The 23,024-nt window shown below is 42.5% G+C and overlaps 3 protein-coding genes across 4 annotated transcripts in view; 1 reads left to right on the plus strand and 2 right to left on the minus strand.

Moving 5' to 3' along the window:
- Nucleotides 1-973, minus strand: part of SLC6A6 (solute carrier family 6 member 6) — an 87,611-nt gene extending 86,638 nt beyond the window's left edge. The window contains exon 1 of the mRNA XM_033925942.1: nucleotides 940-973. The gene's annotated coding sequence lies outside the window, so the exon portion shown is untranslated. The remainder of the gene's footprint in view (nucleotides 1-939) is intronic.
- Nucleotides 577-8,221, minus strand: LSM3 (LSM3 homolog, U6 small nuclear RNA and mRNA degradation associated). The gene is made up of 4 exons (XM_033925945.1): nucleotides 8,083-8,221; nucleotides 5,157-5,267; nucleotides 2,684-2,779; nucleotides 577-904 (listed from the first exon to the last, which is right to left on the minus strand). The coding sequence occupies exons 1-4, from the start codon at nucleotides 8,101-8,103 to the stop codon at nucleotides 824-826; spliced, it is 309 nt and encodes a 102-aa protein (XP_033781836.1). The 5' UTR covers nucleotides 8,104-8,221; the 3' UTR covers nucleotides 577-823.
- A 220-nt stretch (nucleotides 8,222-8,441) lies between these two features.
- Nucleotides 8,442-22,374, plus strand: XPC (XPC complex subunit, DNA damage recognition and repair factor). Of its 2 annotated transcripts, none has more exons than XM_033925938.1 (16): nucleotides 8,442-8,580; nucleotides 10,406-10,619; nucleotides 10,943-11,025; nucleotides 11,560-11,680; nucleotides 11,762-11,846; nucleotides 12,575-12,732; nucleotides 13,408-13,528; nucleotides 14,487-14,576; nucleotides 15,739-16,617; nucleotides 17,491-17,651; nucleotides 18,388-18,469; nucleotides 19,268-19,402; nucleotides 19,749-19,918; nucleotides 21,335-21,428; nucleotides 21,514-21,603; nucleotides 21,717-22,374. In XM_033925938.1, the coding sequence occupies exons 1-16, from the start codon at nucleotides 8,475-8,477 to the stop codon at nucleotides 21,927-21,929; spliced, it is 2,802 nt and encodes a 933-aa protein (XP_033781829.1). In that variant the 5' UTR covers nucleotides 8,442-8,474; the 3' UTR covers nucleotides 21,930-22,374. The 2 variants fall into 2 exon arrangements, with proteins under 2 accessions (XP_033781829.1, XP_033781830.1); XM_033925939.1 differs by having other exon boundaries at nucleotides 21,720-22,374.
- The last annotated feature ends 650 nt before the right edge of the window (nucleotides 22,375-23,024 follow it).

Here is a 23,024-nt window from a genome sequence, read left to right on the forward strand (position 1 = left end):
ACAAATCAATCCAACGGGACCATAGCTCCATCTGGTGGGCTAATCTCAAACACCTTCAGAAAATCCAATGGGCAGCTTCACCTAACAGCTGAGTGGTGGTCTAGTGGTAGAGCTGCTGCCTCTGCACCCAGAGGTTGTGGGATCAAATACCAGGCAAATCCACCATTGCCCCAGGCAAAAGAAGCAGGTGGTGCAGTATAAGATATATTCCACAGCACTTTTGGGCCCATAGACTCAATGTGCAAGGAAAAGAACTGCCTTTTTGTGGTTATATAAGCAACACTTAAAGCACCACCTCTCAAATTGTTTGAAATGCACCTTCTACTATATAAACTGTTATTTTTTTTTAATTACACTGCAAGTCACCTTGAATCTATTTAGGAACACTAACAATCTCAGGTTAGATTAGATTACATATGAAAGCGTATTAAGGAGGCACAGAATAAGATTGTAATTAAGGCGACATATGAAGTCAGAGGTACAGAGTACTCTAGAACCAAACTATGATTCTCACTGTTACCAATAAGATCTAAAAGGTCTAACAAATGAGCTGCAAGAACTGACAGTAACACAATGTAGAATTTTCTTTTTTTTTTCTTTAAGAATAGGTCACAGAACTGCCACAAGATTACAAAAGTAAACTGCATTTTGTTACCATTCCATTATGTAACCTTGATATTACATACTTTGTCAGATAACATCCTGTCTTTCACAACTTTTCAAATTAACTTTCCAAATCCAAAACGCGAATTTCCCCCCCCCCCAGTGCTTAAATACCAGAACAAATAACTGTAGATCGTAATCCACCATAGTGTTCCCATCCTCAACCAACTCTCAGAGGGGGTGCTACAAGGACCACACCATCACCTCGCACAAACAGCATAGGGATGTTCCGCTTGGTGGACTGAAAGTGAAGAAGAAAAGAAAAACAAAACTTACTCATGGCCTGCTGAGATGGTACCCAATTTGCAATATGGTGTGTATTTCAGAGTAACTTGTAGAGAAGGAATAAAAAAAATAAAAATAAAATAAAAGGTGTACAAAGTAGATATCTGAGGCCTGGGGTTTACTGAAGTGACAACATTATTACATTAAAACAGGTCCCATTGCATAATATGAGTTTAACATATCAGTAAATCTAACATGCATTATCTACCAGAACACTGACCCCCTCCTTTACATAGCCACACTAGTGTTTTTAGCGCCAGCCGTGGCGGTAACAGTTCGGACGCTCATTGGAATTCCACCCATCTCCACCCCAGACCCCACTCCTATAAAAGTACTAATTGTAATACCATTTTTTCCATTCATTTCACAAATATAATCGTATTAAGAACACATAATGGTTAACCACAAAATTAAACTACACAAAGCACACTGTATAAGAACATACGAATTGCCACTGCTGGGTCAGACCAGTGGTCCATCATGCCCAGCAGCCCGCTCCCACGGCAGCCCTTAGGTCAAAGACCAGTGTCCTAACAGACTAGCCTTACCTGTGTACATTCTGGTTCAGCAGGAATGTGTCTAACTTCTCACTATTCATTCCTACCAGAACACAGATAACCCCATGCAAATACGGGACCAAAAACTAAAAGTACTAATATATACAAACTAGAGAATGACACGGTGACAAAATTCATAACTGTTACCGTCCCCACTTGTTGTAACATAAGAAAATGAATAAAGATTTATAAAATAAAAAATAAAGAGAGAGGGAAGAATCAGAGTATGAATGGCCACAACCACTGACCCACAAGCTTTACTTTGAAGAATGCTGGTGTAGAAGGTCTGAGGTTGAAATAGACACTAGAAAATGACATGGGATTATTTCCCGCGGTTATCCGCGGGGATGGGGACGGTGATGAATTTTGTCACCGTGTCATTCTCTAATACAAACAAACCCTAAGATGCAAGACTCTGCATGCAGAACAACCCCAGAGGAAAAGAAACAAATGCATTTCTTCCTGAACAGTGTAAAATATAGACAGCAGATGTAAATTCTCAAAATTGACACAATAAAATCATTCCCCCTCTCTCCATGCTGTGCCTTGCCTTCTGGCCTTCCCCATCTCCCCCCCCCCCCGGTGTTATATTCAGGCCAGCTCCCTCTTCCTCAGTGCTGCAGTGCACAAAGCCATGGGCAGTGGCATCCCGTGCCTTATCTGTAAGCCTTCCCTCTGACGCGACATCAGAGACAAGGCTTCCAGTTCAGGCGCAGGACGCATGTAGGAGCCTCTGCCCACGGCTTTGTGCACTGCAGCAGAGGAAGAGGGAGCCGGCCCGAAGACAATACTGCCTCAATCGCACCGTTGACCGACAGCCGAAGAGCACTGTCTGGGGCCCGATGCATGTGCCGGCCATGTGGACCGGCAAGAAATTTCTGCAGACCAGCGGTTGAAGAACACTGGTTTAGTGTGCCAGACCTAAAAGGCTTGAGACACTGCTGTGCACATTGATGCCACCTGAACAAAGGCTACTCTCCTAATAAGATACGCCAATCAAGTCATATTCATGCTAGACACATTACAATTTCATTTTATAAGTGTTTCAAGACTATGCAGCTGTTTATTCCCAGCAAACGTCTGTTTAAATTACTTTGGCATATTCCACTAATGTTGGAAATGATGGCTAAGAACGGTACATGCTTATTGGCCAGCCAGAATGAAAGTAAAGCTCCTACTTTATAGATCTCTTCATACGTTTCTTCATCTATCTCTATTGTTGTCACCGTTTCTTCCACGTCTCCCAAAATCATGTTTAAGTGCTGATCATATGCCTGCAGGAGAATGAAGAGTCACAAAACAGCATTAAACATCCAACAAGGGCTCCTCAAATCCCTATATGAACTTTTTGGCTACATCAATATCCTTGCAGGGGAAAAAGGTATCCAGGAACTGTTTCCCAGTTTAGAAATGAACTTGACCATATGGAACCAAAAGGCTGCTCAGCTGTTAAGTTTGGTTTTCATGCACTTAGGAAGGAGGTTTGAAAGAGGAGGACTGGTACAATGAGGCATATTTTGAAAATTAAAAATAGTTTAAATGTTTATTGAAGTTACAATTATTCTCATAAAAAAATATGTTTCTTCGCTACTTGGTTGAGAAAACTAAAACATACCATGTACTGTATTTTGGTTCTATTAATTACTCCCGATGATTCATATGTAAAAATAATTCAAAATTCTGAGAAAAAAATTTAGCAAATTCTGCAAATTTGTCAAAATTTAAACAATATTTTTGCTAATTATCCATTTAAAACAAAAACGTTTTTCTTCTACCTTTGATGCCTGTATGGGTTTTTCCATCAGTTTTTCTACTTTCCTGCCGTCTGCTAGCCATTTGTCTTCTTTACTCTCTCCTCCATTCACTCACTACATCTGCATCAGACAATTTGATCATTCCTTTCTAGCATCTTTTCAGCTACCTATCAAATTTCCATCTTCTCTCCCATTCCCCATATCATTCCTTCCTCTGCCCTCCATTTCCTTTCATCTAGAATGTACCTCCGCTATCCTATTTCTACCCTCTGTTATATCTATCCTCCCAACCTCAGGGTTCTACCATTCTGCCAAGGTCCCTATAGCCAGACCCACCATCTGGCCATTGTACACAATGGCTATAGGGACCATTCTTATTTAGAGATCTTTATATATTTTTTGATACAGCACCCTTGTTGCCTGACATATTCCTATCTCTTCCTTGCTGTACTCTCCCCCAAGGTCCAGCATTTCTCCCACTCTTCCCTCACTCATATTTCCAGTCCTCTCTCCATTACTCCATTCTGCTCCTGGATCCAAATCTTTCCCTCCCATCTCCCCCCTCTCCCTTCCTTGTGCCCTATATTAAATCTCTATACCCCCCTCCATGCATGATCTCTCCCTTCTTCCCCTCCATTATGTGCAATTTCATCCTCTCCCTTCACCATGTATGTCTCCCGTCCCTTTCCACCTCATGCCAGCACCTTTCCTTCCTCTCCTCTAAGGCAGGCTTGCACAACTTCAGCCCTCACCCGGCCAGGTTTTCAGGATTTCCTAAATGAATATGCATGACATCAATATGTATACAATGGAAGCAGTGCAGGCAAATAGATCTTATGCAAATACAATGGGGAAATCCTGGAAACCCGACTGGATTTGGTCCTTAAGGACCGAGTTCTGCAGGCCTGCCCTAAGACTTGCTTCTTTAGGTCACGGCATCAGCGACTCTCACATACTGCCTGTTGTTAACCCGGAAGCCTACCCTCTGCTGTGGAGAGACTTCCAGGTAAGCGGCAGACAGTGTGTGGGAATTGCTGCTGATACTGTGACCTGAAGATGTTGACACTGTTGAGATTCTGTGTGACTGTAAAGTTGTAGAAATTCTATATTACGCAGTCATGCAGAATTCTGTGTGGAGAAGAAAACAGTGACGGAGTTCAAAGAAGCGTGGTATGAACAGAGGATATAGAATCAGAAAATATTAAATATTGAACTAAGGCCAGTACTGGGCAGACTTGCAATGTCTATATATGGCCGTTTGGGAGAGGATGGGTTGGAGAGGGCTACAATGGCTGGGAGGATGTAGATGGGCTGGAATAGGTTTTGATGGAGATTTTGGCAGTGGGAACCCAAGCACAGGGTAGAGCGATTCTTGCCCAGAAATAGCTAAGAAAAAATTTAAATTGAATCAGGTTGGGCAGACTGGATGGATCATTTGGGTCTTTTTCTGCCATCATCTACTATGTTATTATGTTAAATTACTCCCGGCAGAAGTTATTTATTATCCCAGAGGGATAAGAATCCAACCATATCCTTTTTCCTGCAATTGATTATTTCTATGCATCTTGGATCCAAATATTTTGAACTGTTGGGATTTTATTTTCCCCGCTATCTATTTGAGCTTGTTATATTACTGAAATTTCATCATGGATATACTGAAGTGATTGTAAAAATTGAAATGTTAGATTTAAATCCAACCATATCTGCATGTTTTAAATCTTCATTCTTGGTCCCAGAATCAAGTGATGCCCTAGACAATTTGCAAGGTCTGTTCTTTCCAGGTATGGCTGGCTCATGTGCAGAGACAGCGAATCAAACCGTATAACAGTTTTAGAATAAGGCAAGGGAAAAACAAATACCGCAAGACAGACCACATCAAGGCTTCCAATGTACTCACATGCAGCCTGCCTCGAAGCTCTCGATCATTACGCATTTTGACATAAATTCGTTCATCCAGACTGAGTCTGATGAGATCCAGAGGCTCTTCTACTGTGTTTGTAGTTTGTTGCTATGAGAAGAAAGGTTTAAAAGAAATAAACAAAATCAAGTTACCATGTTCACTTACATTAAGTGTTTACATCATGCGGAAAACTAATAACATGAAATATTGCAGAAAAAAATTTGAGCAACTGCCAGATCAATACCCATTTGTATCACTTCAAGCCCTGCTAAGCAGAAAGAAAAGGCAATGACATAACATCATTTTCTGACAGTAAATAATGGCAGATGAACACCTTGCTGGTCAACTGGATGGGTAATTTCAGTTTTAAGGGCTATTAACTATCGCTCCACATGGGTTACTCCCCATGCCTTTGAGATTGTAATGAGATACGAGTAATCCACGTCAAGAACTCCAAGTGAATTCCTGCTTTAGAATGGTAGGAAAGAAGAAAAGGATGGAGTTCGGGAGGACATTGGAAGCTCAAGTTCAAGAAAACTTGTAGTGCTTAAAGTGGTTTCTGGGTCCCCTCAAGTGTTAGGCTACACACAGTGAATCTGCATTAACTGGAACTGAACCACATCTCGTCACCAATGTCTGGCAACGGTCCTTGGCTGATGGCAAACCCCCATGAGCCTCGTCATAAACCAGACTTACTTCCCTCGGAAGGTTCTGAGGTAGCCAGCCTGGACTCATGACAAATGACGATTCCCCATCTGCCTGAAGCCCTCTCAAGTATCAAGTCCCTAGGACACAGGAGGCCACATTGTTGACTCCAATCAAGAATAATGCCAGAGGAGAGGCAAGGCATCCCCTTGTAACCAGACACTACTCTTGTACCCGGGCCACAAAGTGCCTGTCCCAGCATCCCAAGGAGAAACAGTAACAGCCTCAGAAACTGAGGTAGCTTATTCAACCGCCAGTCTATTCCTCCACATGAATGAACCCAGGAGTGGAAAGAATAAAAGAGCAATAGCGAGAGCTATCAACTAACTCGCAATCAGCCTAGCCATAGCTTAACTGCCATCTGGCTGTGACCAAACACAGTACACAAGGCCGCAAGTGAAATGGCTCCCCAGCCAAGGCCAACTCACCGCCCGTGTGGCAGCAACTAGGGTTGGCAGGTTAGTGGTGGAAAAGGCAGTACTGCTGGAAGTGGCGTACCTACTCCGAGAGTAGAAATACTGACAGCGGCGCTGATGTGAGCTGCAACTGCAGTGATCCCCGATCCAAAGCGGGAGGGAAGGGCCTTAAGAGTCTCCTACTGCCCACTGCTGCCCAACCTGGCTGCAAGCCATAGGCATCTGCTACTACAGTTGAAGCAGCTTCCGCTTCCTTACGCAGTAAAGGAGTAAAAATACTCCCCATACTGGTGCCTCCCTGAAGAGAGCAGCGACCTCTGTAACGCCACACCCATAGCCCAAGTGAGCTTATGGAAATGAAGGATCCAAGTCCTTCAGGGGGAGAGGGGAAAAGGGGACCTGGGAGCCTAAGTGATGCCACCCCAAAAAAAATTAGGCACAGTACAGCTCATATCCCGCAGCTCAACTGAGGCCTACTCCTCAGGAATCTTTCTCCATTGAAGCCTGAGCCCCAAGAATCGGCCTTCCACTGCGACCAGAGCCACAGAAAAATTGCTTACCTGAGGACCAAGCCCCGGGAAGATCTCACCTCCAAGGCCTAATGCACAGGATTATTACTCATTAGTGGCCTCAGCTACAGGCAGACGTCACCTATGAGGCCTAGGCCACTGGAATAATTCTCAATTGAGGCCTCAACTGAGCCACATAAATCTTCCTCTACTGAGGCCTAAGCCAAAGGAACACGTCTCGTCTGAGGCCTTAAGCCACAGGAATATTTTTTCTTGCCGAGGCCTAAGCCACATGATGATCTTAACCTCCGAGGCCACAGGAAGGGCTCTCAATTGAGGCCAGCCTCAGAAATCGACCTCCACTGAGGCCTATGCCATAGGGCCATGTCCCATCCTAGGCTTAAGCCACCAGAATTTATTTATTTATTCGATTTTTTTAGCCCGTCCTCCCAAAAGAGCCCAGAACGGGTTACAATGAATATATTGGTGCATTAAAATTATAAGTAAGATAGGTACTTAGAAATTCCCTTACTGTCCCGAAGGCTCACAATCTAACTAAAGTACCAGGAAAAATGACAATTAGAAGAGTAATAAAGAAAGAAAATAGAGGAGAAAAATAAGAAAATAAACGTATTAATAAGATTACAATGATCTAAAGAATGTTTTCTTTTTTTAAACTGAGGTCCACCTCTGAGTCTTAAGCCCCAGGACTCCAACTCAAGCAAGGCCGAAAAGCCCCTTGACTTGGCTCACTTTTACGACACTTTGATTTCTAGAGTGGCGCAGTGGTTAAAGCTGCTCCGTAGCCCTTTCAGGACCATAACTTTAAAATCCTATAAATTTTGATTGGGATAGTCTACAGTTCTAAATTTGATATGTACGGATTCCATATGATACTACCTTTATGTAAACAAACTGGTTCCGACATTCATTCATTAGTTGCTAGATTGACGAGAAGATTCACTTGCCACACTGTCCATAAGCCAGAAGTGTGATTTTTTTTAAATAAAAATAATGATATTTCACAAAAAAAATCAATTTTTTGGCATCTGCAAGCCCTTTTTACCATAAAAATGTTGTCAAAACCACAAAAATTGGCCTACGAGCCTTATGGTCCTGAAAGGGTTAACCCCCTCCACTGCCCCAGGGAGCCCGCGGGGACACAGGGGAAAACGCTCGAGAAGAGTCTGGAAGCGGGAGACTGGGCTCAACCGGCCGTTGCTCCGAGCCACGAGGGCTACTCTTTCCCTCTTATGTCCTCGCTTCACACGGAACTGCCGGCCAGCGACTCACCTGCTCCACCTCGTCCGCCATCTTTCAAAGCACCGCGCGCGTAGCGGCCCCGCCCTCGCGAGATTTATAGGGCGCGCGAGACACGCACGTCGGAGGCGGCGTGGGCCGGGCTATGGCCAGAGCGAGGCGCGGAACGCACGCGGTGGTGGCCGCCTTGGTTTCCTAGGTTTGCGGCTAGTCGGCCTCAGCAGCCTTCGTCCTCGGGGAGTGGGAGCCCTGCCCGTGGTTCGCGACGAGAGAGACGGGGGTAGGAAGAGCCCCCCCTGTGACGTCACGGAGGCCGTCGCTGCGCCTGGGAATGAGTTACGCGAGCGCACGTGCCACGCTAACGGCGGCAGCGCGTACGCCCCGTCCCCCGCCCTCTCGCAGTATTGCGCCGCTACGGAAGCCGCATGGCCAAGCGCAAAGGCTCAGTGGACGCTTCTACCGGCGCAGGAGGAAGCAAGAAAAAGGCCAAAAGGGAGCTCGAGGCTAAGGCTGCGGAGCACAGAAGACACGGTCAGTTGCTGCACAGCCAGAGCCTTAACACAGATCTACAAAATGCACATCAAAAGCACCTCTTCAATAGAGAGCAGCTGGATTCAAAGAAGGGGGACAAATGTAAAAAAAAAACAAAATGCTTCTGTTGTTAGGCCGGGGTGGGGGGTATTCTATACAAGGCGCCTAACTTAATCAGTAAATGGGCTTCAATAACGAGCTTTAACAAGCTTATAATTGAAAAAAATAAAATGGAATTGGGTGGGGATTACATGTGATGATGTCACATACACGTGATGTCATTGCATTGCATGCGTAGATGCCCTCCTGCCTGACAGCAGGCAGTGGGGCGTAATGGGGCCGGGTTAAGTGGAACTGGGTGGGTCTTGGGGTCCGGATTTTAGTAAAGTAAAATCTGGTAACCGTATAATTGGGTGGTAGGCGTCTATCCTCTTAGCTGCCATTCTGCAAAAGGCCTGTTTAAAAGCCCACCTCTTCAACTCCTAAGTCCTCTCGCCTTGGGTTCTGCATCCCCAACCGTATATGCCATGTCTTGCCTGTCCAAGTTAGATTGTTAGCTCTTCGGAGCAGGGACCTTCTATAAATGTCAAATGTACAGCACTGCGTACGCCTTTCAGCACTATATAAGTAGTAGTAGTAGCCAATTTTTCAGGTTTTCTCTTTTCTTTGCCTAGGTTTAACGTCAGCCTTGGTTACTGTTTTGTGGTTATAAACATGACGGCAGATAAAGGTCAAATGGCCCATCTAGTCTACCCATCCACAGTAACCAATAAAAATGTTACATATTTATTCATACTGCTGCACCTGTTACTTTTTTACAGGAAGAAGTGGAAAAACTTATTCTGCTAAAGTCAGATGGTTCTGTGTACATTGTTATAAAGTGCAAGGAGACATGAGGGATCTGTTTCCTCTGTTTATTGCAAGGCTATCAGTGGTTTCATAGTATGCAGTACATCTGCAGGACAGAATTATATGAAGATGAAATTTGGAGATTGCAGAATAAGTATTAATTCTCCAAGAGTACTGTCAGACAATTTGCTTTCAGGTTGCCTATGATTTAGATCAGGGGTGTCAAAGTCCCTCCTCGAGGACTGCATTCCAGTCGGGTTTTCAGAATTTCCACAATGAATATGCATAAGATCTATTAGCATACAATGAAAGCAGTGCATGCAACTAGATCTTATGCATATTTAATGGAGAAATCCTGAAAACCCAACTGGATTGTGGCCCTCGAGAAGAGACTTTGACATCCCTGACTTAGGTGATATTTTTCCATGTTACTTCATAATTAAACCCATATACCACATACTAACCCTCCACACAAGTGTTACTTTACATCTGTACCAAGACAAGCTACCACAAGGGTATAGTAGCAAACTCAGGTGTGGTTTCCCCTCCTCATTACAGCAGGGTGGGGGACACTTTAGAGACATCGATCCTGGCCATTGGACAATGCTGACTTTTATATGCTATTATTCAAAAGCACCAGTCTGGTCAATATTCAAAATGATTTGACCAGTCAGAAATGGCCACTGACTGGTTAAATCACTTGTTTGGGGCTATTCACTAATTTTCAGTGGCACTTAACCAGTTATGTATTTAAAAATTTCTTATACTGTATATCGCAAATCTAAGCTGTTTACAACATACATAGAATAGATATAACATTAAACCATCTTCAAGGCATACAGTATTCAAAAAATGCTTGAGAAAACAAATGTGCTTTTAAAACTTTTCTAAATGAACTCAAGAACTCAGTTAAGTCACAGGAATGTTTTCCTGAGAATGTTTAGTAACTTTATATACTTTTCCTCTTTTACCAAAGATGATCCTGCCAATGTGTTTAAGAAGAAAAAGGCTCCTGTGAAAAAGAATCTCCCCCGAGCTCCTGGGGAGAAAGATGTGAAAGGAGCTGCTAAATCTGGAGCTCTGAAAGTGGCGGCCAGAGCTGTGAGGCAGAAGAAAACAGAAGCAGAGTCTCAACGAAAGAAAGAGATTGTAAAAAATGAAGGCAGGCAGAAGGCAGAGGAAGTATCACAGTAAGTAAGACTTAGTCAGTCTGTTCCATGCATATGGTGCAGCAAGATAGAAGGGTTGGAAATGGAGGAGAAGGGTATGGATAGGAGGGGCTTGCCTGATGAATAGGGTTCATGGTGGAGAGCATAGGGGGAGATAAGTGTGGAGAGATATTGAGGGGCTGCAGAGTAAGTGCACTTGTAGGTCAATAAGAGGAGATTTAACTGTATTTGGAAATAGATGGGGAGCCAGTGAAGTGACTTGAGGGGGAGAGCTATAAATAGCATTGGGGGATAAATGTCTAAAATCTTTGACATTTTGAACCATTTCCTTTTTATGTCTATAGCCATGCACTTCACATTTCTGGGAATGATTCTGACTCCGGAGACTCTGAAGATGAAAGTGAAGATGACTGGGAAGAGGTGGAAGGTGCGTCACCATCACAGCTGTGTGTTTTTATCTGTCTTTTCTCTTAGTTTTCTTGTTCTTTGATTTACTGCAGTCCAATGTCCCAGTATGCACATAATCTCCCGCAGTTGAAGTATTGGTGATTTTTACATGTAGCATGCGTTAGTCTGAGTGACCCTGTTAGTCTGAGTGACCCTGTTCACAAGACTCATCGCTCTACTGTGTTCATCAGGGTTAATATGCAAAGGGGCACACGGTGAGTTTGGCTTACTTTATCCTCATCTAAGAGTTTCTTAAAAAGTTGTTCCAATGTCATTGCTCTACTGAATTGTTCTTTCACTAGTGGACTGGATTCAGACAACAGAGGGTACACCTGCCTTTAGTGTGAACTCTGCTGAATTAGGCCACAGTAGAGCAAGATTACATGAAGGGACAGCCAGCCCCTTGGGGATCAAAGGTCATTCCCCTGCATCACTATCTGAGGGTGGTTTTTTTCACTGGTTCCATTTAATTGTAGAGTTCATGATAATGCTTCTGTTTATTTTCTGATGTTAGAACTCCCTGTGTTGGCACCTGATGGGTCGGGAGTGGCTGCTCGTCCCGAGCTAGTGCCACCGATTAATCCAGTGGAGATAGAGATTGAAACCCCAGAGCAAGCAAAGAAGAGAGAGAGAAAGTAAGGCCAAATATTATCTCCTCACCATATGAAATTCCCTAATTCATGTTCTCATGAGTTCCTTGCCCTTTGCTATTTCAGAGAGAAAAGGAAGGCCGAGTTTGAGGCCTATCTGCGCAGAATGATGAATCGTTTCAATAAAGATGTACGAGAGGACACACACAAGGTGAGAATCCCAGTCCCACCATAGAGATTCCAATACATTACACATTTATTTATATTCCGCCAATACCTCCATGAAGTTCACAGTGGTTTACAAAAATAATTAAGAAGATACAAATTATTAAATAGTATTACAATATTTAGGAATTATTAATGACAAATTCTTGAAATCGATAGGTCTTTAGATCTTTTTTGAAAACCTTAGTTAGATTGCTGGTTAATATTAGTCGGTAAAGTTTTGCTGCTTGATAAGCCTATGTGGAGTTAAAAGATCTTATAATTCTTAACGACTGGCTATCGAAGTGTCATTTCTCAGATTCAAAGATGGATTATTGGAAAAGTTAAAGAGTTGAGTTTCTAGAGTTTCTTCAAAATGTATTTTAAATAGTATACAATAGAATTTATAAAGTATTCTCCCTTCTATAGGTAGCCAGTGCAGTTCATGTAGATAAGGTGTAATCTTATCGATTTTCTTCAGCCTGAAGATTAATCTAATGGCTGTATTCTATAGAGTTTGAAGGGGTTTTTTTTATTATAAATTTCAGTACATCTTAGCCCATATACAGTCAATGTAGCTTGTAATATAATGCCGCTGCACCATCCCATTGCACTCTTGAAGGTTGTTATTGCATCTTGGTGACCTCTTGTGTTGGTTCTGGATTCCCTTATAGAGTGGTCAGGGGAGTGGTTCTGTGTCCGCAGTGGACCCTGACACTTTTCTCTCCTTCCCAGGTGCACCTGCTGTGTTTGCTGGGGAATGGCTTCTATCGGAACAGGGTCTGCAGTCTTCCTGATCTTCAAGCTGTTGCCCTTTCCATCATCCCTGCTAACTTCATCAAAGTGCCAGTGGATCGTGTGGATGGTCTCTATCTCTCAGACCTGCTGAAGTGGTGAGATACGGAAGAACAAGGATTCAGAACTGGTTTTCTGCCTGAAAACTAACAGTAAAACAAGGCAGGGTGCCAGTCTGAATGCTGACTTACAGAAAGACTGGGGCAGACTTTATTTTTTGTAGAATGGTAACATGAGACGGGCAGTTTGCCATCAAACCAGTATCACTTTTAATAATAAGAAAAGAGGACTGGCTTTTAAAGTAGATGACATTTCCAAAATCACAGTCTCCTGAATAAATGATTACAGGACTTCTTATTAAAATAATCTGGGTTGGAACCGCTTTCATAACCCGTTAGAGCTGGAGTACAAAGTGCTAGTGTTGGTCATGGAGAAAATTGGAATTTCTGGATAATTCTCAGAGGGATTTATCTGGGTTACTACAGCTTCCTCCAGTTGAAAATCTGAAATATATGTATTGCCTAATATGTATAATAATTGTTATTAAAATTTAAACCCCTCCTTTCCCTCCTCTCCCAATACACATAACAATTATAATAAAAATAATGACAAATATTTTATGAGATAAATTAAATAAAATGAAACCCACCCCCTCCCTTCTTAAGGAGCACATCTTAAAACTGGAGTTACTTAGAAAGGTAAAAGAAAATCAGCTATGAATGAAGGAACACATTCTGTAAGGCAAACAGTAAACAAAAGCCTTTCTCTTTCAGGTTCATTGCTACCTTCACACTGAATGCAAACCTGTCCACGGAGGAGAATGAATCCCTGCAGTCCACGTTGGAAAGACGGTTTGGGATCTATTCTATGAGAGACGAGGGAGAGATGGTCCATGTAGGTGCCTTTGTGATTCACAGATTTCGAGACCTCTGATGGGGTTTGGTTCCTGAGCTGGCAAAATGGCTTAAGTCCCAGTTGGGGGTTAGAGGAAATAGAATGAAGAGGTTTCAGGGAATAGCAGACGGCACATGCTCGATCTTAATATCTTTGTATGGTTTAGCTAAACTGAACAAGAACAGCCAGTCAAAATTCCATGCTATCGATCCAGGGCAAGCAGTGGCTCCATCCTTGTCTGTCTCAATAACAGACTATGGACTTTTCCTCCAGGAACTTTTTCCAAGCCTTTTTTAAAATCAGCTACTTTAACCGCTCTTACCACATCCTCTGGCAGTGCATTCCAGAGCTTAACTATTCTGTGTGTGAAAAAATATTTCCTCCTATTGGTTTTAAAAGTATTTCCTTATAACAGATGGCGAGAATGTATTAGCAGGAAAGGAAAAGAGGGGAAAAGCACAGGAATAAACGAAAGCTCTGAAGAACCAACTTCAGTATACATATATTTTTGTCCTGGCATTTCCTCCAGCTTCTCTGGTCTTCCAGCTTCATGCTTTTTGTAAGGGGCTACAATGCCACCAGCCTTCATTTAAAACATGCTAAATTATTCTCCACTTCCAGCCCTCAACTCATTCATCACAGCAGCAATTTGTGGCCAGGGGGACACAGATCACCACTCCCTCTGCAATCAGTGCACATGAGTCATAACTTTGGGCACTGGGTGTTACCTTGTTGTCATTATTGAGTTTTCCTCCCCACTGAGGACAGACACCCCCACCCTTTGATGCAGCATTATTGGGCAAGCCTGATGAAACCAAAACGCTGCGTAGGGTGAGAGGCGTACTTTATCATTGAGTGATGCTGTTTGTAAATATCTTTCTATTAAGGTAGATTTAAACTCTGCCAGTTTATGATGTTGAGTTTCTAGTCTCACTGGATGTTACTATCTCTGTTCCAGATGTTGTTGATTATCCTTCGAGCCTTGCAGCTGGTGTGCCGCTTAGTGCTTTCGTTACAACCCCTTCCCCTGAAGGACCCTCCAGGAAAGGTACAATACACAGCTTGGGATGTCAAGGATTGTGGTATATGAGAATTTTTCAGTCACAAAAAATAAATGCTAGATTATGTGGATCCACACAACACAATTCAGTATTTCCCAACTCTCTTCTGGAGGCACCTCTCTCCAGTAATAACTACAATGAATGTTATGTCAAAATTGGACTACTGTAATTCTATTTATACGGGACTTGCTCAGTTTTCTCTTAAGAAATTGCACACAGTTCAAAACACTGCCACTCCGTTGTTTAGGAAATATCATTAGCTTTTGATAAAATTTAGGCTGATGCATAAAGCACTAACTTTGGCTTTCTTTTTTTATATAAATCTTTATTCATTTTTAATCTTTCAACAAGTGTACAGATTAATATCATACATATTCTTGAAAACATCACTTGTAAATCTATCAAGAAAAACAACAATATGTATAAACCCATAACCCCCCCTTCCCATTATTATTAATAGTAAACAAAATAAATAAGCACCCTTCCCCCTCTCTATTATTCAAGGTATTAACCAGTGGGCAGCCTGATTATCTTGCAAAATTACTTGTTCCATATAAACCTCCTTGTTCATTGCGGTCGTTGACACTACCATCTACTCATCTTTTCCTAATGAACTTCGCTGTGAGCCTACCTATACTAAATTTAGAGCTTCTTTAAAAACCTATTTATTTGGATTGGCATTTCCTTCTTATTTTTGTTTTTATTATATGGTTTTAATCCTTAGTTGGGCATTGGATCATACAGTAACTACAGAAATAATTTATTTTTCTTCTATTTCTTTTCTTTACGTCTGTACTATAATTAATGGTGTTCGTTTCCTTTTTAATTGAGAAACACTGCACTGATGTTGTAACAAAGAACGATATATAAATATTAATAAATGTGTCTAAGAGAGATTTGCATGCTCTCGGTTCCCAGCGTATTCCAGTCCATTCTTTACAGATATCCTGAGAATCTGACTGGTTAGATATTGCCCCCAAGAGAGCACTGGAAAACAATATTCAAAAGTGATTTAAGCAAGCAGGAGAAGCAATACCTCTTCAATGGCAGTAATAATGAAGGTTTGACACTGTGATTTTATTTTATGTTGGTGAAGTTATAAGGTTCTTTTTTTCTCCCTTGTCATACTTCTTTTATACATATTTTCAGGGCAAAAGGTCTTCCGGAGCAAAGTCATCCAGGACTGGCTCGCCTGGACCCAAAGGCTCGAACAAGGGAAATAAAGATGCAGTGAGGAAAAATAATGTCAGAAAACAGAAGAAGAGTCGGTCAGAGGAGAGCAGTGAGGAAGAGGCAGATGAGAAGCCCGAGGTGCAGATTCCTTCTGGAACCAAGAGAGCTGCTGCTGCTCCTGCAAAGAACAGCAGAAGAAGCTCCAAAAAGCAAAAGGGGTCCACTGAGGGCTTGACCAAAGCAGAGGCAAAAAATAATCGTCGCAGAAGGGTGGCCTCTAAAGTCTCGTATGCAGAAGAGAGCGGAAGCGATGACTCCACGGACTCTGACTTTCAGTTTTCAGAGAGTGAGGATAGTAATTTTTCTGATGGGGATTACAGAAAGCCAGCTAGGACGCAGAAGAGGTCATCAGGGACCCAAAAGGTAAATACAGCAAGGGAGAGTGTTGGAAAAGCCGAGCACCCCAAGGTGCAAGTATTGCCACAAAGCTCTTCCAAGAAGAGGAACAAGATCATTTCTAGCGATGAGGAGGAAGAGCTAAGAGTTGTAGCAGTCGCAAAAGGCACAGACCAATGGTTGGAGGTTTTCCTAGAGCATGACAGTAAGTGGGCATGTATAGACTGCATTCACGGTGTGGTGGGTCAGCCACAGTTGTGCTATAAATTGGCCACAAAGCCAGTGATGTATATTGTGGGAATTGACAATAAAGGCTACACAAAGGACATCACAAAGAGATACGATACCATGTGGATGACCTCAACAAGGAAACGTCGCATTGACCCAGAGTGGTGGAGAGAGACATTAGAAGCTTATAGAAGTCCCTTCACTGAGAGGGAGAAGAAGGAAGACCTGGAGGTAAAGTTGCAGGGCCGTCTACATCACTCCAGAGCTCAGCTAGTCAACTGGCATTCTGTGTATCTCGGGGGGTCTCCACAGACAGGGAAAGGCAAGTGCATTCATGTTGCTATCTCCTGACAGCTAGAAACAGTGTTTTGTAAACTTGATTTTCAGGGTTAAGATCCGAAATGTGTGTGCTACTGTAAAAAGTAGTGCTTAGACGGACATTTCTCCATACGCTTTCAAGTAGAAGTGTTGTGTAAACTAAAAGCAGGAGATGGCTTGCTTGCTCCCTTTCAGCTGATAAATTGGGGAGCAGTTAGAAGATAGGCATGGATACCCCTGGGGAGCATTTGAATTCTGATGACCTTGTTGGTCAACAAAGTTGATATTTTTCTTAAAGAAAGATTGATACCCATCGAGGTTAGCTCAGCAATATTCAGATCCTATGAAAACATATGGGTTACTGAAGTCTCATTTAATACTTACAGAAGATTATTTGTACTGTATTTTATTTGCAATAATCCCCCCCCCCTTTTTTTTTTTTTTTTTTACAAAACTGTAGCGCGCCGTGGTGGTAATTCTATGAGCATTGGAGCTACGGTTTTGTAAATGGGGGAGGGGGGGATGTGTTTTCAGGCTATCTTTACTACAAGTATCGATTCATTAGCAAGATTTGGGTAGGGATAGAGATGGTGATAGAATCAGGGTTTGAAATTAATCGGTATCGGCAAATACGATTGTCTGATTAATATCGGCAATGAGCCAAGCTGCAGTCTCGAGTAACACACACAGCTGGAATTTTTCTTAAATTTTACTTTAGTATAAACAGAAAAGTTAGCCATTGGTTCAGTTCTGTTTTATGATCCAAACTGGTTAAATTAATCGTAGCTTCATACTAAACTCCTGGACCAGCCCTTACCAACTTCCATCACCGAGTTCAAGAATCACCCCCTTTATGCATTGAAGCGGCATCTACTGAAGTACGAAGCCATCTATCCTGATACTGCTGCGATCCTGGGATACTGCAGGGGAGAAGCTGTCTACGCCAGGTGATTCATACTGCAGGGGAGAGGTGGGATACAGTGGGTGGAGGGATGTGGTGAAGAGGGAGTTATGGTTAGAATAGGGTGAAACGTCAACATGTTCTGGGTCCATTTGGTCCCTAAAATGAACCACTCTTAAGTCATTTGAGTACAAAATTGCCATGCCTATCCTGAGCTGAAAATGTGGCCACATGGCATCCTGTCTCTAACTGCCCAATTTGGGTCACAAGAAAGAATCTGGGTGACTCCAAAGAGTAGATCTGGGTTAAGTGGTGTTTTTCCCATCTAATAATTCTTTGTGAATTTTTCCTGTAGCTCAAACAAATTAGATCTAGATTAGCCCAACTAGTCTTCTGACAATAAATTCCAGAGTTTGATTCTTCATTGACTGACAAAATAGCTTTTCCAATTTTTTAAATCCACTGTGTCTTCTGTTGAGTGTCCCCTACTTTTTCTTATACTTGAAAATATAAAGAACTGCCGCCTGGTTACCTGTTGTACTCCATTCAAGATTCTTTCTTTGGCTACTTCTAGTCTTGGTTTAATTTGTGTTGTTTTCCCTCAGCTGACGATACTCTGGCCCACCGCACTGCCTCATTTCTGGTTGCCCTTCCCTGTGGCACTCCTTGTCCCTCATTGCCCTACCCTGCGGTGCTTCCTTGACCCTCGTTGCCCGGCCCCAGTTCCACATCTCTCATTCACTGCCTCATAGCAATTGTTTGTCTCTTCTTGGCTTCCTTAGGGACTGTGTACACACACTGCACTCCAGAGACACCTGGTTGAAGGATGCGCGTGTGGTGTGTCTTGGGGAAGTGCCTTACAAGGTAATAAAATCTTACAGAACATAAGATCAGAGTGAGGGATTCCAGAGGAACTGTGTTACTCTTATAAGAAGAATAATGAGGAGCCAAGCCAGGCTTGTCACAGGGGCACATTTAACCTTCTCTTGCATGGGTAAGGTATACGCTATGTATGTTAGACGAGCTCTGAGCGCTACTCTACAAATGATGCACCAACTCAATGGCGAAACGTGAAAAGGCAAGACCAACATTTGTGGGCATAACTTAGAACATGCATTGAAGAGTGCCTGCTATCTCCACTTATAGTTTGAAGGAGGACGAAGAGAAGTGTAAGATGTCTAGATCTAAGAAATTTTTATTTTTCTTTAAATATTACACACTGCAGTTTTTTAGAAACAGAAGTACCATAATGTGTTTTACTGAAGTTTTTTATTTAAACCTGAGGTTCTCAACCTGAACACAACCAGCCAATCAGGTTTTCAGGCACATCACATACAGTAGTTTCATGCAATGGAGGCAGTGCATTCAAATGTATCTCATGCATATTCAGCATAGGTATCCTGAAAATCTGCCAGACTGGGTGGAGAGCCCCTGCTTAGACAAATATGCATAATATATCAGTGGTTCCCCAACCTGGGCTGGGAAAACCCCAGCGAGATTTTCACAGCATCTGCAATGAACATTCAGGCACTGCCTGCATTGCATGCAAATCTAACTCATGAATATTCATTGTCTATATAGAGAGATACATTTCTTAGCTCCGACAGATGAGGTGTGGTGGGTTTTACGTCAGAGGTGAGATGCAGGATTTGTTTTGCACAGATGGTGAAGGGCCAATCTAACCGGGCACGGAAGGCGCGCTTAGCTGACCCGGAGAAGCAAGATGCCAGTGACCTGGCCCTGTTTGGTCTCTGGCAGACGGAGGACTACCAACCCCCGGTGGCGGTGGATGGGAAGGTAGGGCAGTGCATTCACACAGTCGCTCATAAATATGATGCCTTTACTTTATAGACCAGGCCAGAAATGAAAATGATGAAATGTCTAAATCTTCAGACTGAATTAGAGAAAACGGGAGAGGGGGGTTATATAGCTATGCTATATCCTGTTTTGTTTAGTGTGTTTATGTTATTGTTATATGTGGATATGCAGAAAAAAATTACCAATAAAAATAAACCCAGTCTTTGATTCCTTGTCTCTTTCTTTTGGACTGCTTCTCGCCTTTTCTGGTGAGATTTTTCCAGCTATCAGTTCCTGTTCAGCGATTGCCACATTTCTACCAGTTTTGCTCTCTGCTCTCTCACAGGTCCCTCGAAATGAGTATGGGAACGTGTACCTGTTCAAGCCCAGTATGTTACCCATTGGATGTTGCCATCTGCAGCTTTCCAACCTGCACAGGGTTGCTCGGAAATTGGACATTGATTGTGTCCCAGCCGTCACCGGATTTGACTTCCATTGTGGCTTCTCTCACCCAGTGTATGTAGGATCTGCTTTGCTATCTGTGGGGTCCACGTACTAAAGTTTTCTCTTACTTTGTCTTTTGGAAAAATACTTCAAATCCTCTTCATTCTTATAGATTGGACCAGTAATATTCACTTGAGGTCCTCCAGGACTGCAAACCGGTTTGGATTGTCACATTCTTTTTAATGGCTTAGGTAGAAAATAGATTTGTATGCATATTTATAAGAGGCATACTGGAAACCTAGCCTATCTGCAGTCCTCCTGGCTCTTGAATTAATACTAGTGATTTGCACAAAGAAGATAATTCTGTAACTAAGGGGGGGGGGGAATTGGTTGGTTATGCTGCCTCCTTTTCTTTATAGAACACTAACGCAAGCGCACAAAAACCACACTGACATTTAAGACAAGAACACACAGCAGCTGGTACATACATTATGTGCGTGCTCTGCTGACAACATACATGTCATGGAATTGGTATGTTCATTTTCAGCTGTCAGTATTCTACAAAAGGTCCACAGCTAGGCAGCTCCTTGTAAAATTACCCCCCAAAGTTCCCTGTGTTTATGTATTAGGAGCTTTAGCGCTCTGGAAGGCCCATTCGTTTCCTGGTGAATTTCTTTTCTCACTTCACTGGGGTCCCCTACTGGTTGCACTGGGAGATGCCATCACTTGTGACTACAGCTCTATAGCTATGGCCAGTGTAACTTTAGCAGATGATTTCTAAAGTGGTGCTGTGAGACTTTTTCTAAAAGAATGTGACGCAGTTGTTAAAGCTACAGCCTCAGCACCCTGAGGTTGTGGGTTCAAGCCCCACGCTGCTCCTTGTGACCCTGGGCAAGTCACTTAATCCCCAGGTACATTAGATAGATTGTTACCCACTGGGACAGACAGGGAAAAATGCTTGACTACCGGAATAAATTCACATAAATTGTTCTGAGCCCCTGGGAGAGCAGTATAGAGAAAAATAAATAGTGTGAAAAGTTTCTGTCTCTGGTAATCAGAGCTGATATTGTGATAATGCTTCATTCCACCAATAGCAGCCAACCTCAGTGATGTCGCAAAGATATGATTGTCCTTTATTTAGCTCACTTTTACTATATGATTTCTAGAGCGGCACAATGGTTAAAGCTACAGCCTCGGCCCCCTGAAATTGTGGGTTCAAATCCACAGTGCCCCTAGGCAAGTCACTTAATCCCACCATTGTCCCAGGTACATTGTGAGGAGAGAGAGGGAATAAATTCATGTAAACCATTTTGAGCTCCCCTAGAACAGTATAGAAAACTGAATAAATAAATCAACAACTTGACAGAATTTCCAGAAGCTCATTTGGCTTTGTGTGTTCTGAAAGCTGCCAACTGCAGCACTGGTTTCTTCAGGCAGAGACCTCTGATTTCTCTCTTCCTTCTCAACTGTTTGCTTTCTGCCTTCTAGTACCAATGGCTACATCGTGTGTGAAGAACACAAGGATGCGCTTTTGAGTGCCTGGGACAATGAGCAAGCAAACATAGAAAGGAAGGAAAAAGAGGTCAGTCACCCATACTATCACCTGCAAAAGAAAGAGGCATGTAGTATGTTTTCCTTGATATCACAATGTTCTCTGTTTCACTTAGAAACGAGAGAAGAGAGCTCTGTCTAACTGGAAACTGCTGGTGAAAGGACTTCTCATCCGAGAGCGACTGAAGCAGCGCTTTGGTAGTAAGGTAAGTCAGTGCCGGGTTGAAGCTGGGAAATTCAGCTGGAGCTCCTGGGACAGAGTGCTCAGAGGGAATATCTCCTAAAATAACAGTGTCTGCCTGTATTTGATCATTTCCAGCAGGAGGCGACGGGATCGGCAGCAGTTGCAGGAGCTGAATTTTCTTCAGATGAAGAAGGAGCTGAGCTGGAAACTACAGCTGGACATCTGACTGCATCCTGGCCCCAGAATCGTCAGGCTGAAGAGCAGAAAGAAGCCAAGCCTCTGAAAAAGAGCAGGCGGCAGCAGAAAGGAGATGCCAGCCACTTGTTTCCATTTGAGAAGCTGCAGTGACTTGACAGGAACAGTAACGTGACTTGTAAACCATTTGAGGGAGATGCAGTGGGATAATGGGACTTAAGAGGAAGATCTCCAAGATGATAGAGGCAGCCATGCTACCCGTAGCACATATGATAGAGCTAGAAGCCCTCTGCAGTTGGTATGTTAGATTTTATGGTCTGCCCTAGTCATCTGGATTTGAAATTTTGCCCCTGTTCTTATGTCCTAAGAAACACGATTCCCTGTCAGGTTAGAAGAACATACAGCACTTAACAGAATAAGCAGAGAAAAAAATTAGTCACTGTAGTAGTATCCATGTGGTCCAAGAGAAGTTGAGTTGTATTGAATATTTTAAAAAGTAAGAAAAAATAGTTTTTGCACTTATACCAGAAAAGAAAATTACATTTTATACTTTCTTTTGTCTAGAGGATAAAAAATTAAAGTGGAAAGAGTGATCACCGATGTGGAGAGACCTTGGGAATTTGTTATTGGAAGCTTACAGACTCCCATGACATTAAACAAGAAAGCAAAGCATGCAGAATCATGGCTTTGGAAATGCTTGAGGTTCTTAAGTTACATTTGAGTAGATACGCTATACCTTAGTATGACTGCTTCACTTGCATCTTCAAATTCTGTATTGCAATTACAAAGAAAAAAAGTTGAAATGAAGAGATATTTATATCCATTCATTCTCAATGTACAGTCATGTGAAAAAATTAGGACACCCCATGAAATGTTCAGTTCTTTCTTAAGAAATGTTCACATACCGATGTCAAATCTTTTTTTTTTTTATTATCTCTGGAAAAGAAAGTGATGTAATTGCAGGTAAACAACAAAAGTTTTCCTTGATTTACTTATGAAACAAAAGATATCCACAAAAATGTGTATTCTAACTGAGGAATAAATTAGGCCACCCCCACCACATATCCTCCCTCTTAAAGTGGCTCAAATCATGCACTTAAACCTAAAACTAAACTAAACCTTAAGCTTATATACCGCATCTTCTCTATAAATATAGAGCTCGACACAATTTACAAAAATTAAAAAGGAGTACAGTGGGAAGCGGAAATTTACATTTTTGAAAACAGCCAAGTTTTTAGGTGTCTTCGG

Source organism: Geotrypetes seraphini, chromosome 17, assembly GCF_902459505.1.
Source record: "Geotrypetes seraphini chromosome 17, aGeoSer1.1, whole genome shotgun sequence".
In the NCBI taxonomy this organism is placed as follows: Eukaryota; Metazoa; Chordata; class Amphibia; order Gymnophiona; family Dermophiidae; genus Geotrypetes; species Geotrypetes seraphini.